General features: G+C 37.4%; 1 protein-coding gene across 1 annotated transcript in view; it reads left to right on the top strand.

Moving 5' to 3' along the window:
* The first annotated feature begins 945 nt into the window (after window positions 1–945).
* The window catches only part of LOC120539356 (deleted in malignant brain tumors 1 protein-like), a 33663-nt gene continuing 20543 nt past the window's right edge, over window positions 946–14065 (top strand). Inside the window, exons 1-4 of the mRNA XM_039769354.1 lie at window positions 946–1016; window positions 2398–2430; window positions 9584–9637; window positions 12004–12120. Coding sequence (XP_039625288.1) covers window positions 956–1016; window positions 2398–2430; window positions 9584–9637; window positions 12004–12120 — 265 coding nt within the window. The 5' untranslated portion in view covers window positions 946–955. The remainder of the gene's footprint in view (window positions 1017–2397; window positions 2431–9583; window positions 9638–12003; window positions 12121–14065) is intronic.

Below are 14065 nucleotides of genomic sequence, written 5' to 3' on the forward strand. Positions count from 1 at the left end.
CTTGCCTGCCCCATACACGTTCTCTTTGTCCAATCCAGCAGAGGTTGTTTTTTCCAGGTACCATTGCCACCACACTGGAAAGATGCTGTTTCGTTCCCTGTTGACTCTAAATTGTTTCTTTCTAAAGCCTGATTCCCATTGAGCTATCTGTATTGGTTTTTAATCTTTTAATTGCATATATTCTGTTTCTTTGTTTATTTCTTTATTCTGTTCAAAAAAATTTTATAGAAAAAAAAAAAAGAAAAAAAAAAGATGGGGTGCTTTTTAAAGTATTAGTGCCCCCAGTTCAATGTCTGGGGCTGGTCCCTATTTAAAGGGAGTTTATACATTCTGTCTTTATTTCCCGTCAGAGTCTTCCTCTATTTCCCACATTTCGAAGGACATGCATGTTTGCTCATTCATTAATCTGTATATTGGCACATTATGATAAAATGCGTGTGCAGTTTTACCCTACTGTAAACTGACACCCCATTTGGGTTGGCTCATGCCATTTCCCCAGTATTGCTGAGCTAGCCAGCCTCTTTAACAGAAAAGGTAGGTGGAAATAATGGTCAGACAATTCAAGTGTTAAATTGTAGAGTCTGCTGCACTCTTACACAGAGGGCAATGAATCACATTTACTAAGATAAAGCAAAGAAGGTTATGTGGCCTCCTAAAATGTAAAACATTATAGCACCTGAAAAAAAAACAGTAGATCAAAGTCTACAAATATCTTAATGAAATAATCATCATTCCTTTATTACCTCAAATCTGCTTGACAAAATTTGCAATAATGATAAAATATAGTTAAGATGATTTGCTGCTCAATCTGTGCATTATAGTGCCGCTGTTTTATGAAACTAATTGTGCAATGACAGATAACAAAGGTGCCTATTCTTGTTTTATTTGAATGGGTGTGTCCAATCCATATAAAACATGCAGAACTGTAAACTGCCAGAGACTATACGAGACAAACATGGAGACCACAATGAAAACAGCTGCAGGTCTGCTAGTAATGCTTGCCATCATCTGCCCAGGTATGTTTGCCAGCTATAGCAATTGTCTGTGGTAGCATTGGCACTGCTAAGTGTTTGAGATTGTTGTAGTTTGGTGTACTGTATACAGTGAGCATCATTTTTACAGCAGGTATATATATTTTATATAATATAATATATATACTGTATGTATGTATGTGTGTAGCATTGTGAAAAGTAAAATTTTGACTTTGACTTTTCCAAGAGTTTACATTTTTTTGAAGTGTACACATCAGAGTGATGTCTTTGGGTGTATAACTCAAATATATATCAGTCTTTCTGAAAGAACTTGGCACAGTTATTAGCACCATAAGTGCATTTCAAGTGCAGTTCAAGTATTTACAAATATTAATTTATTGCACTCTACCTACAGCACAATCATAAAATAACAGTGTATATTTTTTTCAAAGTTGCAAAATCTCCTGTTTTATGTCATATAATAAAAGATTGGCCTACAATATTTAACTGATAAAACCACAGCTATATTGTAGGGAAAGTGATATTAATGGACCCATCATATTTTTTATTATCATTTATCAATGTGGGCGGCCTGCGGTGGGTTGGCACCCTGCCCAGGATTGGTTCCTGCCTTGTGCCTGTGTTGGCTGGGATTGGCTCCAGCAGACCCCCGTGACCCTGTATTCGGATTCAGCGGGTTAGAAAATGGATGGATGGAATGTGGGCGGCACGGTGGCGCAGTGGTAGCGCTGCTGCCTCGCAGTTAGGAGACCCAGGTTTGCTTCCCGGGTCCTCCCTGCGTTGAGTTTGCATGTTCTCTCTGTGTCTGTGTGGGTTTCCTCTGGGTACTCCAGTTTCTTCCCACAGTCCAAAGACATGCAGGTTAGGTGGATTGGCGATTCTAAATTGTCCCTAGTGTGTGCTGGGTGTGTGTGTGTCCTGCGGTGGGTTGGTGCCTTGCCTGGGATTGATTCCTGCCTTGTGCTCTGTGTTGGCTGGGATTGGCTCCAGCAGACCCCCGTGACCCTGTGTTTGGATTCAACGGGTTGGAAAATGAATGGATGGATTTATCAATGTGCAATTGAGCCGTCCAAATGGAACTACTTTAGTATTGCACTAATCTTTTCTCAGAATATTTAGCATGAACTTCAAGAATATTATAATTTAGCTGAAAAAAACTAAATGGTTAAGTTTGGCCATTAATAAAATGCTTAATGCCAAAAAAGTCTTCATTTACATAGTAATACATTCCTTCACATTTTACCTGAAAATATTACTATCACCCCTTCATGGCACTACTGGTGTTTCCTTTTTAACATTGAGCGCTGTAGCTCTTAATAAAATGACAAAGATGCCAAGTTCATCTTCTAGCCTCCCTTCTTTGTAGATTTTATTACAGGCTCTAAACAGACACTTTGCTTTCTAGGTTACTGCCAGACTTCATTCAAACAAACCACAGGTAAGGTTTCATTTCTGCTAATTCATGATAAAACTAATGTTGGCTAAGAGTGAGATCTATTTTAATTTTATTTGCAGAGTGTCTTTCCAAGTTTAAAGTGCATAATGGATATTTAACCACAAGAACAAAGTCCAAAACCTAGCAGTGCAAATAAGGTATATTAAAGTATAATAAAATGATTAAATATATATAAATATAATATTATAGTCAGTACAGGATAACAATAAAGAAGACTAAAAATGTGCAATGCTAGAAATTGAACTAAATGGAAAAGAAAACTCCATACATAGAGATGCAGCAACAAGGACTGGGTAAGGGAAAGAATGTTGGTGCAAGCTAAATGTCTTATTATTCAGAGGATGACTTTTAACAAAGTAAATGACAGCATCTGGTTTAATAACTTTATGGCATTTACTGAAAAATGTAGGTGTTCAAAATTAGCAGCATCATTGGTGCAGATTTGGCAGACTGGGGTGTGGCACTGCTGGAGGTTAATGAAGTAGTGCACTGCAAAGTCAGGTAAAGATTTATTTGACTTCAGATAATGCCACTAAGTCTCAAGACTTGGAGCTTGGTGATCACTTGATGGTGTAACAGTGCTAAATGCCATGCTATAGCCTATAAACATCATTCTAGCATAGCAGTTGTAATTATCCAGTTTTACCAGGTTGGCATAAATGGCAAGATTTATGGCATTTTCTGTGGACCATCTGAGAAGATATGCAAACTGAAAAGGTCTAAACGATCTGGAATTTTCCTGAAAATGTGTGTCTGTGTCAAAGTCTCAGTGGAAGTGCCACTAGGACTTTCCACATTGTTTCCTTTGGTACAGAAATCACTGCCTTTTTGAAGAATATTGGAAATGTAAAAGATCTAACTGACTCCTTTCAGAACATTCACTTATTGAAAGATCCTTCTACATCTCCCACAGAGAAAGGACTATGGAATCTTGTAGTGTTCCCTTCTCTTTATTAGGGGCTCATGTGGGCCTACCCTTGTCTTATGCCACATTTCCCATAACAGTAGCAACTCCTATACCAACTGAAAAGCATACATTCTTCATTGATGCTTTCACCCCCTGTATTGGCTTTTACCTGTCCAACTACCACACACAATTTGTCTCAAGAGTTCCTTTGGTTATGGAATTTAATGTAACATCTAAGTTCTCAAATTAAGTTTTTTTTTTAAATTGTAATTTCTGTCATAACGTTTTGACTCAAATGCTTAACACAACACCGTAAGCTGGGTTTAGACACCATCTCTTCTGATCTCTACATATCCCTGGAACTTTCCTCTATAACGTTTGGGACTGTCCCTCTGTCACGCCCCATTGTATAATTATTCACAAGTACAATATACAATACGTAGCAGTATTAACAAGCAAAAGGAAAATATAGTTAAATAACAACAACAGCAACATTTACTTATACTGTATAGCACATTTTCATATACTGTAAATGATGTAGCTCAAAGTAGTTTAATGATTAAATGATGAAATATATATAAACAAGTAGCGGCGCACTGCATGATAACGTGCAGTGAATACACTTGACTTGAGCATTCCTAGTTTTCCTACTCTTTCTCTGTACATTTAGCATTCATTTGCTCAGAGGTTGAGGCGTTTGCTGCTTCCTGAGCAGCTCTTTTTTTTCTCCAGTCTAGCAGCCCTCTTGTTCTCTTCTTTCGTCTGCATCTTTTTGCGTAAAACTGATTAAGTCAGTGTTTGTGCTGCAATTATTTAGTACTTTTTCCTTAATTTTTCACTTAAGCATTCAATCTGCTTCAAGAATGATTTAAAATTTTAAGAGGTAGGGGAAGTGATGGTGAAGGTGGTAGGGATGAGAACAGCGCCCATACCAATGTGTCGCACGGCCACCCTGCTGGCCACTGCCGAGAGTTGATTCTACAATAAAATAAAATAAAAAGAGGAATAACCTTAGAGGTCAATCATCACCCTGAAAGTGGATATTAGACGTCACGTAGTATATGTGTACCAAATTTCAGGTAAATAGTCCAAATGGCTTGAGTGCTACAGGTGATTTAAAATCCTGGACAGACAGACAGCCACGGTAGCGTATTATATAAGAAGATATAAGATATTGTCTCACTCAGGAAATGCAAACCGCTACAAACTGGGGAGCTAACAGAAACCCTTCCAGATATAGGCAGTGGTAAGCACTTGGCCAAGGATAATCGTACTCAAAATTGTGAAGGAATGCGGGTGTAAATATCTTTTATGTTAAATATCTTTTATGGAAGACTTTGCGTTCTATATGCTAGCAATAGGATTTTGTATCCAGTCCTGAAAGACACATAGAACTTGTCAATAATAAACAGACAGAATTTTACTATGTGCAGCCATGAAAAATTCTAACAAACTTGAGTTGAGGTAACAGATTTAATGGTACACTCGTCAACAGAGAAAGTTAATCAAGAAGGTGATGAAAGACTAAACCATGCTTACTGGAGAATTTAAATATCAGACCTTTAGATCAGTGTTTTTTAATGTATGGGTCCACGAGACAACTGTAATTGGGCTTTGTTGAGTTGTGAATTATAATTGAAATGACTGAGAAAGGGTTGTGATTGGTTTGTGGAAAGCCCATGATGGACTACCATGTGTGTGGCTGAAATGATCCCCTCCAGATGACACGCGGCAGCAGTTTTTGAAGGTGGACTACAACTGCAACGATCTGCAGTGATTCTCTGAGGAGGACCCCAATCCAACTCCCTGTCTATGTTCTGGGAAACGGCACAATGATTCAATGCTGTTCATTGACAGTTACAGGTCGCGAAGACAAGTAATAGGCAAAATTGGGTCCTGAGAGAAATAAGTTTAAGAACCAACTGCTTTAGACAGTACTCTGCCAGTTTATATCTATACTAATAAAAGGCAAAGCCCTCACTGACTGACTCACTCACTCATCACTAATTCTCCAACTTCCCGTGTAGGTAGAAGGCTGAAATTTGGCAGGCTCATTCCTTACAGCTTACTTACAAAAGTTAAGCAGGTTTCACTTCGAAATTCTACTCGTAACGGTCATAACGGTTGACAATGTACGCCATGTTGAACTTTCTTATGTATGGTCCTATCTTCATGAAATTTGGTACTTTTTCGGTGGTATGACACCACTGTCGGCCGCCATATTGAATTTTCCAACGGTTTGTTACTTATGGGCCCATCTCCAAGAAATTTGTTACGCGGGTTCCCAATGCTAATTGAATCCTGCTTACGTACATATATATGTCCATAGCCTGCAACTCGGTCGCCGTGTGAGGCGGCATTGGGTCCCCCATCCCCACGCTTCCCACGTTGTTGGCTGCCTGCCTATATAAGGCTGTCCGTTGCTCCGGTCTCTTCATTCCCTTCCTTACTTCGCCACGGGATTCACGTCTCCCTGCTGATAACTGCAGCCTTTTTATTTAATCCACTGCTTCTCCGCTGTTTTATTGTTTGTTTATTACGCATATAGTTATTGTGTAGGTATTTTAGACTTAGTTTACATTGGTCAGGTACCCATTTCTTTTACCATTGCAACCGTACCCCCATTAACATGTCTATCGAGGTGATCACCATTGATCAAAGAACTGTCACTTATGAAGTGGTTTCCATGCCCGGAGATACCACCTACCTTTTCCATTCTCTTTGTTACATATTGCACGGCCATATCAGGCTCAATCTTGATATCCGGAGGAACATTGTGTCATGTATTGAATGACTGGGACAGGTTCAAGGTGTGGACTGATGACGGTACAGGAGATAATTATACTACACAGGAGCACTATAAGAGTGAAATGCTTAAGCCCTTCACCTATGGTTCTTCATGTGAGTTGATGGCTTCCGCTGAATTGTTTGATTGTCGCTTTCAAGTGTACCGAAATGGCCAAATATTTTACACCTTTGGAGAACCGCCAATGCCTCTTAAACATATTAGATTCACAGGTGATGATTTGAGTAGTGGACACTTTGATATTTATGAAATGTTTCAACTCTCAAAAGCTGGATGCAAAGTTATCGATGAAGCTGATTGTATGCTTACAACACTTGACAGATGCCGAATGTCACTTCAACACAAGTCCTGCAGATACTAACGTAATTGAAACAAACCATGAAACTCAAACCGTAAAAAGGAGGCGTGACAGACGTCGTGGTACATTTTATGATGCAGCTAGACGGAAACAACTTCATGATGCTGCCGCCAAATACTCGCAGGCAAATCCACAAGTTAATAGACATGCTGCCACTAAATATTCGCAGGCAAATCCACAAGTTAATACCGGGAATGCCTGTTAAACATCTTAGATTCACGAGTAGCGATTTGGGTAGCGAATACTTCTATGAATGAAACCTGTTATCTTTACAACGGTTGACAAACACGGAATGTAACTTGAACGAAACACGTCCTCCAAATACGAACCTGATTGAAAGAAATAATGATAATCAAATCCTTAATGACAACAACAGTCATAACAGTCACAAAACAATTACATTGAGAATCATGTTACGTTATTTTTAAAATATGTCCTTTTCTTTTTCATAACTTCTTTAACACACTGCTTCTTCGCTGCAAAGCGCAGGTATTTTGCTAGTACAATATATATATAGCATATTAATATCTATACAATACAATTTATACTAAAACAACCAAATGGTACAAAATGAGTTGGGGCATCAGCATGGTGAACCCTGTTCAATAGGTCATATTAAAAAAATGAACAAAGAAAGAAAGAGTTTTTGGACTAAATACATCCATGGCTTGAAGGTTGCTCCTGGTGTGAAGATACTCCACTCCCAGATGGCAATTCTTGATTGAATGTGACTTCCAGTTGCTTATGCTCTTATATGTGGTCATAGCAGACAGAAGAGGCAAGAGTTCTGCAACAAAGGAAGAAGTAATATCCGTGCTGTTCTGGGTGCATGCCCTCTGGTCTGAGGCTAAACACGGGAAAAAGTGTTAGCGACAGCGCCACCCCGCACTCTGGAGGCAAATTAAATATCCTTGAAGATGCACCTTAAGTGTATGACAATATTTATTGTTATTGAAAATAGGAAAGGTGAAGGTAAAAACTGGGAATTCGTAACAGTATGCTTGTAGCTTTTTTTTTTTATAAATTTGTAAGTTACATTTATATAGCACTTTTCTACACATTGAAGTAGCCTTACATAAAGAGTAGGGGAACTCACTTCATGTGGAGTATCAATGCAATGCAATGGCAGCTGTTTTTGCATCAGTATGCTCAACACACACTACCTACCAAGTGGTAAAGAGTTGAGACAAAGTTAGCCAATCAAAGATGGAGGCCAAAATAGATGCAAAGTAATGAGGGGCAATTTAACCAGGATATTATCTTACACCCTTCATGTTTTAAAGATTCATAGGGATCTTTTCTGACTACATAATGTCAGAACCTCATTTTTACAATTCATCCAAAGGATGGCACCACTTTTCAGCATAGTGTCCCATCACTACACTGAGACGCTGGATTTTAAACACACAGACCAAAGGATAAGTGCCCCCTGTTGGCCTCACCAACACCTCTCCCAGCAGAAAACCCAAGTGTTTCTTAGTTGGTCTCTTATCCAGGTCCTGGTCAGGCTCAGACATGCTTAGCTTCAGGTGGTACCTGTTCTGAAATGCAGGTGTTATGGCTGCTAAGGAGGCATGTACGATATCACACATGACCTAGTGCTTACAGACAGATGACAATGATGCTGTGGCATGGCAAAGTAAAAAAAGAGCACATGCTGATGATGAAAAAAAAAAATTACTCAAATATAACCAAAAGAGCAGACAAAATTGAGATAACCTCAAATTAAAATTGGTGCAAACAAAGATGCATCCAACACCTCAGAATCCTGAAACTCATGCGCTGTCCATGGAGGATTGATTGTTTGTGGAATCCTTCAGTATATGAAAATGGTGGAATCCAATCAGTAGATTTAGGACATATTAATATAATAATTAATTGATCTGGAGTTTACAGCTAGAGAGAGAGATAGAGAGAAGGTTTAGTAGGAATGAAAAAAATAAAAGGCAGTAAAATACCTGGCCATAATAATTTTTGCTTGAGTATACACAAGAACTATTTGAAAGATTTAACAAATGCAGTTGATGACCGCAACACTTACTGCACCAATGAAATATTTTTCAAGTCAAGTCCAAATTTCATTGCGCTGTTAGGTGCTCCAGCTTTGAGGATGCTCCAATCACAGATGTCAATACTTGATTGAATAAGCTGTTAGTTTAAAAGTACAAGACAAGGACACAGAAAATAGTTAATGGTAAATTTCACACCCACTCTTTACACAGAGACCTTTAGAAAAACTGAATAAGTCACCAAGCAATAGAGTAGAAACTTTAAAAAGAATTGGCATTGATAGACTACTGTGGGCTGAATGGCCTGTTCTTGTCAAAAGTTTTACATTATCTGTGTGATACTGTATGTGGTCGACTGTTGCTGAAAATTAGTCTAATACAAGAAAGGTAAAGTAAGGAGAAAATGATTCTAATAAGGGAGAGTTGTATAAAGTTTCTGAGACATTAAATTTTTGTCATCAATGCTTATTGTAAAGAAGCATTTTTTAACATTTATAATCAGTTAATAAATGTTTTTTTCCCAATTTAACAATCCATTATGCCTCCAACAGTAAATCAGTATAAAGGTAAATATCTTTATACCTTTTAGGCATCCTTCCTAGCATAGTATTACATTAACATTTGTCAATTATGACAACTTCACATGTTTGTTACTGGAGGCACCCACCTAATTTGCCAAAGATTGATCCACCCTGACTAAATCTAAATAATTACATTCAATTCTGCTTATTTTAACATAAAAAGGTGCTTTGCAGTAAAACTCACATCTCTACCCTGTAGCTTGATATGTTGTACTCATTTTTATCACTCTGGTTTAACACAAAAAAATGACATGTTCCTGCATGGTGAATAAGACAAGTGTATGACAAATAGTATCTTTTAGCATAATGTTCACTTTACAGTTGATATTTTCTGCTTTGTGTATACAAAACAATTCTGCATGTATTTTTTACCATAATGTTGATTGATTGCTATGTATATTGCTACCTTGTAAGACACAGCTGGGAGGATTGCTAATCCAGTACTGCATTTTAATGAAATACTTTCTCTTTCAGATTTTCTTCAAACCACCCCTGGAGACACTTCAAACCATCCTTACAATACCACAGGTAGTTGTGTGCCTTATTTATCTCAAATACAGTATACTGTAGTTCAGATATAACACAGAATTATTACTAAACTGAACAACAATCTCTATATATTTTGCAACAGGAGGCAATACTCGAAAAATAAAATCCTCAATGATAAGGAAACACAACAGAAATCACAAAGTACAAAAAGATAAAAGTCTGCTAGCAGCTTAAACAAACAACATTCCAACCTCCTTTATAAGGAGAAGCCATTTTGAGCCCCCACTGGAATTTCTGCCTTCCAGCATTCTATGAGAATACTGAATGTTTCCACCTAGCTGGTCAGTTTCTGCACTGGTGATGCAGTCCTTTGCACTTCTAGTACACCTTGCCTTAAAGAGTCTGCTGCCACCCCACACTGGGATGTCTTATCTTTTTGTTACACTTTGTGGGAGTCTTTCTCCTTTTCACCAGAGGGCTGGTGTTCAACATTCCACAGCTCTTTGTTAGCCTAGTTATGCCCTTGGATTTTTATACCACTTGCCTCCTGGGTACTCCTTCACATTATATACTGTACATATATAACAACACTGCCTTGGCTAAGCTAAACTTATTTATTTAACTGTTTCTGACATTTTGCTACATTAAAGTGATTAAATAATGTAGCATATAAATAGTGGTTGAATGAGGAATCACGAGTCCCAGTCACTAAATATTGGGGTGCCAACCCCCTTTTACTTTAAACCGATAGCAAAGTAACAGTGCTCAATGATGTGGAGAGAGTGAAAGAAAAAGTAGCCAAATTGGGCTTCAGCTCTCTTCATAGAGTGATTGCTCCTTCCTTCGATCCTGTGACTTATAGGCAGGAGACTGAAAGGGATGCAGTCAGGTGCCCTCACTTGGCATCTTCTCGTTGCTGTGGAAGGAATAGGAGAAAACGTTACAGCACCCCTTGGTATCACATACCTTAGAGGATGATGTGCATATGTGAATATATATATTTGTATAGTCACGCATGCATGTCGGAGGACATATGTAATAACCCTGCTGAAATGTGAAGTCGGTGCTGCCGCTCACGCTTTCTTCTCCTTTTTTCCCCACAGTGCCAAGAAGGCAATTAGCTCTGCCCCGTCTGGTCTCACTAACATAAAAACCCAGGCATCCTGGAAGGAGTTGTCACTTTAGGCCCGAGCAAGCCACAATATGGACCAATGCTAAAGAATGACACCTCAAATTACACTTCAAATCCCTGCTGATGAGACACACGGCTTTTTGTGTTATTAACGTTCTTTTACTTTATTATTCTCTCATCTTCAGTGAATAAAAGGGATGATCCGGTTGGTGCCCCAAACTTTCTTGGCTGTCCAGAACTGTCATTCCAGCACTCGACCACTATATATATATATATGTAGATATATAATATAATTCTTGTAGCTTTTCATTAGTCTACTACCCACAATCTGTGCATCTTGTCAAAAGTATGAAAGTGGAAAGCTCCAGTTCCTGCAAAAAACGGAATAGTTTGTGGAGTAAAACTGGATAGAGAAAACCTAATTGATATTTATTAAATTACATATGTTCTAATTTGGAACAAACATTTTCTGTGTCATTATTTATTCTAAATATAAACTTGTCATAGCTTCAGCCTTGGCTCATCTTTTTTCTTTTCCTGTTCTGTCATGGTACAAAAAACAAAACATCTTTTTGTGTGATCCAAAGTGACGTTTTCCATCTTTCCTTGCATTCACATTGTATGCAGTGAACTTCCAGTCTAATGCTCATTGGCCAGATCTCATACACACTGGCTTAACCCTATGCTTTAGACAAAGTTAACCCAGATTGGTATGACTAAATTACTGGGGATATCAAACTACCAAACTTGTTGATTGGCTTACATGCTGGATTTTAAACACATTGGAACACTAGCTTTGATTTCATGCCATGTTTTTATGGTTTATTTATTTATTGAAATGTTTATTGTTTTTGCACATGCACTGTTTTCACCTTATAAATGTAGTTTACATTCTCCATCTTTTGAATAAACTGTTATTCTTTTCACATGTAAGCATCTCCCTTATTTGATCCCTCACCATGGTCCATCCTCAGTCATGAAGATCAATGCCCTTGGAAGAGGGCAGCGCCAAGTCTTTGGGCACACGGGCTATCACACCTATTTAATCCAGTTCAGTGGATGCTGGTGCTTATTCTAGTGAATTGTGTAGTAGCAGTAGTACTAAATTGTGCTGATAGAAGCAAAGCAACCTCAGCTAGTCCATCAGTCAATTACATATTAGTATCTGTTTAACTTCATGTATAAATGATTTTTCTTGGAGAATGTATTGAAAAATAGCAGTTTCAACAAATCCTGTGTATAACTGGGACATCATGTTTTTTTTTTGGTACAGGATCTTGTAGGGGCTTTTGTTACGGATATTCTTGGGACTGCTCCTGTAACCCAAATTGTGTTTATGAAAACACCTGCTGCTCTGACTTCTGTTATTATTGCTCCTATGTGAATTACGGTCAGTATTAAGCCCTTTACATGCCAAACGATAGATTCTGTTGTGTGCAGTAGCTTATAGTATTGTGATTCTGTTGGGTAGATTTTAACCAATTCAAGTGCTGCAGGAAACTGCAATGGGAATAAGTAGGCATCTCTACACTTTGCTTCATTAAACTGAAAATAATATATATATATATATAAAAATACTTTTTAAAAACCATGCTTATATTAAGTTAAAAAGTGTACTAAAAAGTAAAAAATAAATCTCTCATACATCACTCGTAAAAAAAATTAAAGATGGGTGCTTTTGCTAAGATTTTTTTTTGAATATTGATTGATGAAAAGCGCCCACACTTTTATTTTTAGTCTTTGATTTAGTATAATTTTGTAATCAATATTTTAACACTTCCTTTGACGTTTACATGCACACATCTTCTTACAAGATGCAAAAAGGATATTTCTATCCGTTACTAGCGCCATCTATTGGTGAAACTATTCTTCATATAAAAATTTCATTTCTTAATTAACATGGATTAATTGATCAATAAGTGAAAATGATTATTGATTCATGTATTGTCATCGGAAGTGAGTAAGTGTGAAAAATTTCAAGTCATTTGGACAATAGGAAGTGGTTTAAATATCGATTACAAGATTTGTACCAGACAACAAACAGGTGAAGTTAATATAAACGTGGTAATAAAAATAATATATTTATCCCTTACATTTAAAATGTGTCAGTTTGCATTGCTAATTATGGATGTTTAACATATTGTAAAACCAGATTTTACATGGTCCAGTATTTCCTGGTTATATTTTATTTAGAGATTCCTGTAAAGGGTAATTAAGACTACAACTTTTTCAATTAAAGGTGAATATACATATGATTATATTAACAACTTATCTACTATATGTACTGAATAGCCACAGTATGGTTTATATGGACAGAATGCAAATGCAAATGCAAATGAACAGTTCACTAACCTCAAGCAAAACATGTTTGGGCCAAGCTAGTACTTGGATGGAAGGCCATCTAAGAAAAGCTTGGGTTACTGCTGGAAAAGGTGTTGGTGAGACCAGCAGGGGGCACTGTGTGTGCATACCAATTCCCCAGTGCAGTGAAAGGCACACTCTTCTGTAAAAATGAGGCGTAAAACCAATTATTAAATATCTGTGATTATTAAATATCCTCAGACATCTTTTGAAAAGAGTAGGTTCAATCCCAATGTCCTTGCTAAATTGCACACCATGGCTTGGTCATTCAGGCCTCCTAATCATCCCCTGTCTCTAATTGGCGACCTATCTATCTCACCACTTCATTGCCTAATAGCTAATGTGTGGTGAGCTTACTGGTGCAATAATGGTTGCTGTTGCATCATCCAAGTTGTTGCTACACATTGGTAGTGGTTGAAGTGGTTCCTCTGTGTCTATGCAAGGCATTTTGTGTAGTGAGAATAGCACTAAATAAACATAATTAACTAAGTACCTGCATAAGTATTACATAATGGGTGAGCTAGAATATAATAAATAGAAAAGGTTAACATTTTAACTGGCAGATTGTGTATTCTGATGCATCAGTTATTTTATAATGAGGAGATGTAAAAAATTAAGTAGAAATTAGAACATGATGTAAAAAAGAATAAAGATATATGGTGGTAAACAGTCTTCAGCTGCTTGTTATGAAGACAGTCCATAATTCTAACTACACCATACTGTTATTTAGTCCATTATCTCTGCTTAATTTTAAAAGTAGACATGTTAGTACTCAGCATGTTGCATTTTAGTCAAATTTACCTGTAACTGACTTGGTGAACCATAACACACCTTTACCTTACTTTGTTTTTTGTGATCAAATATTTATTGAAATGATCAAAAAAGCAAACAAACTATTTCAGGGATTATTTTTTACAATCTAGTTAAGGCACGTGCACAGGAATTACTCCTTGACTAACAAATATCCACATGGA

The sequence above is a fragment of the Polypterus senegalus genome, chromosome 1 (genome assembly GCF_016835505.1).
Source record: "Polypterus senegalus isolate Bchr_013 chromosome 1, ASM1683550v1, whole genome shotgun sequence".
Taxonomy (NCBI): domain Eukaryota; kingdom Metazoa; phylum Chordata; class Cladistia; order Polypteriformes; family Polypteridae; genus Polypterus; species Polypterus senegalus.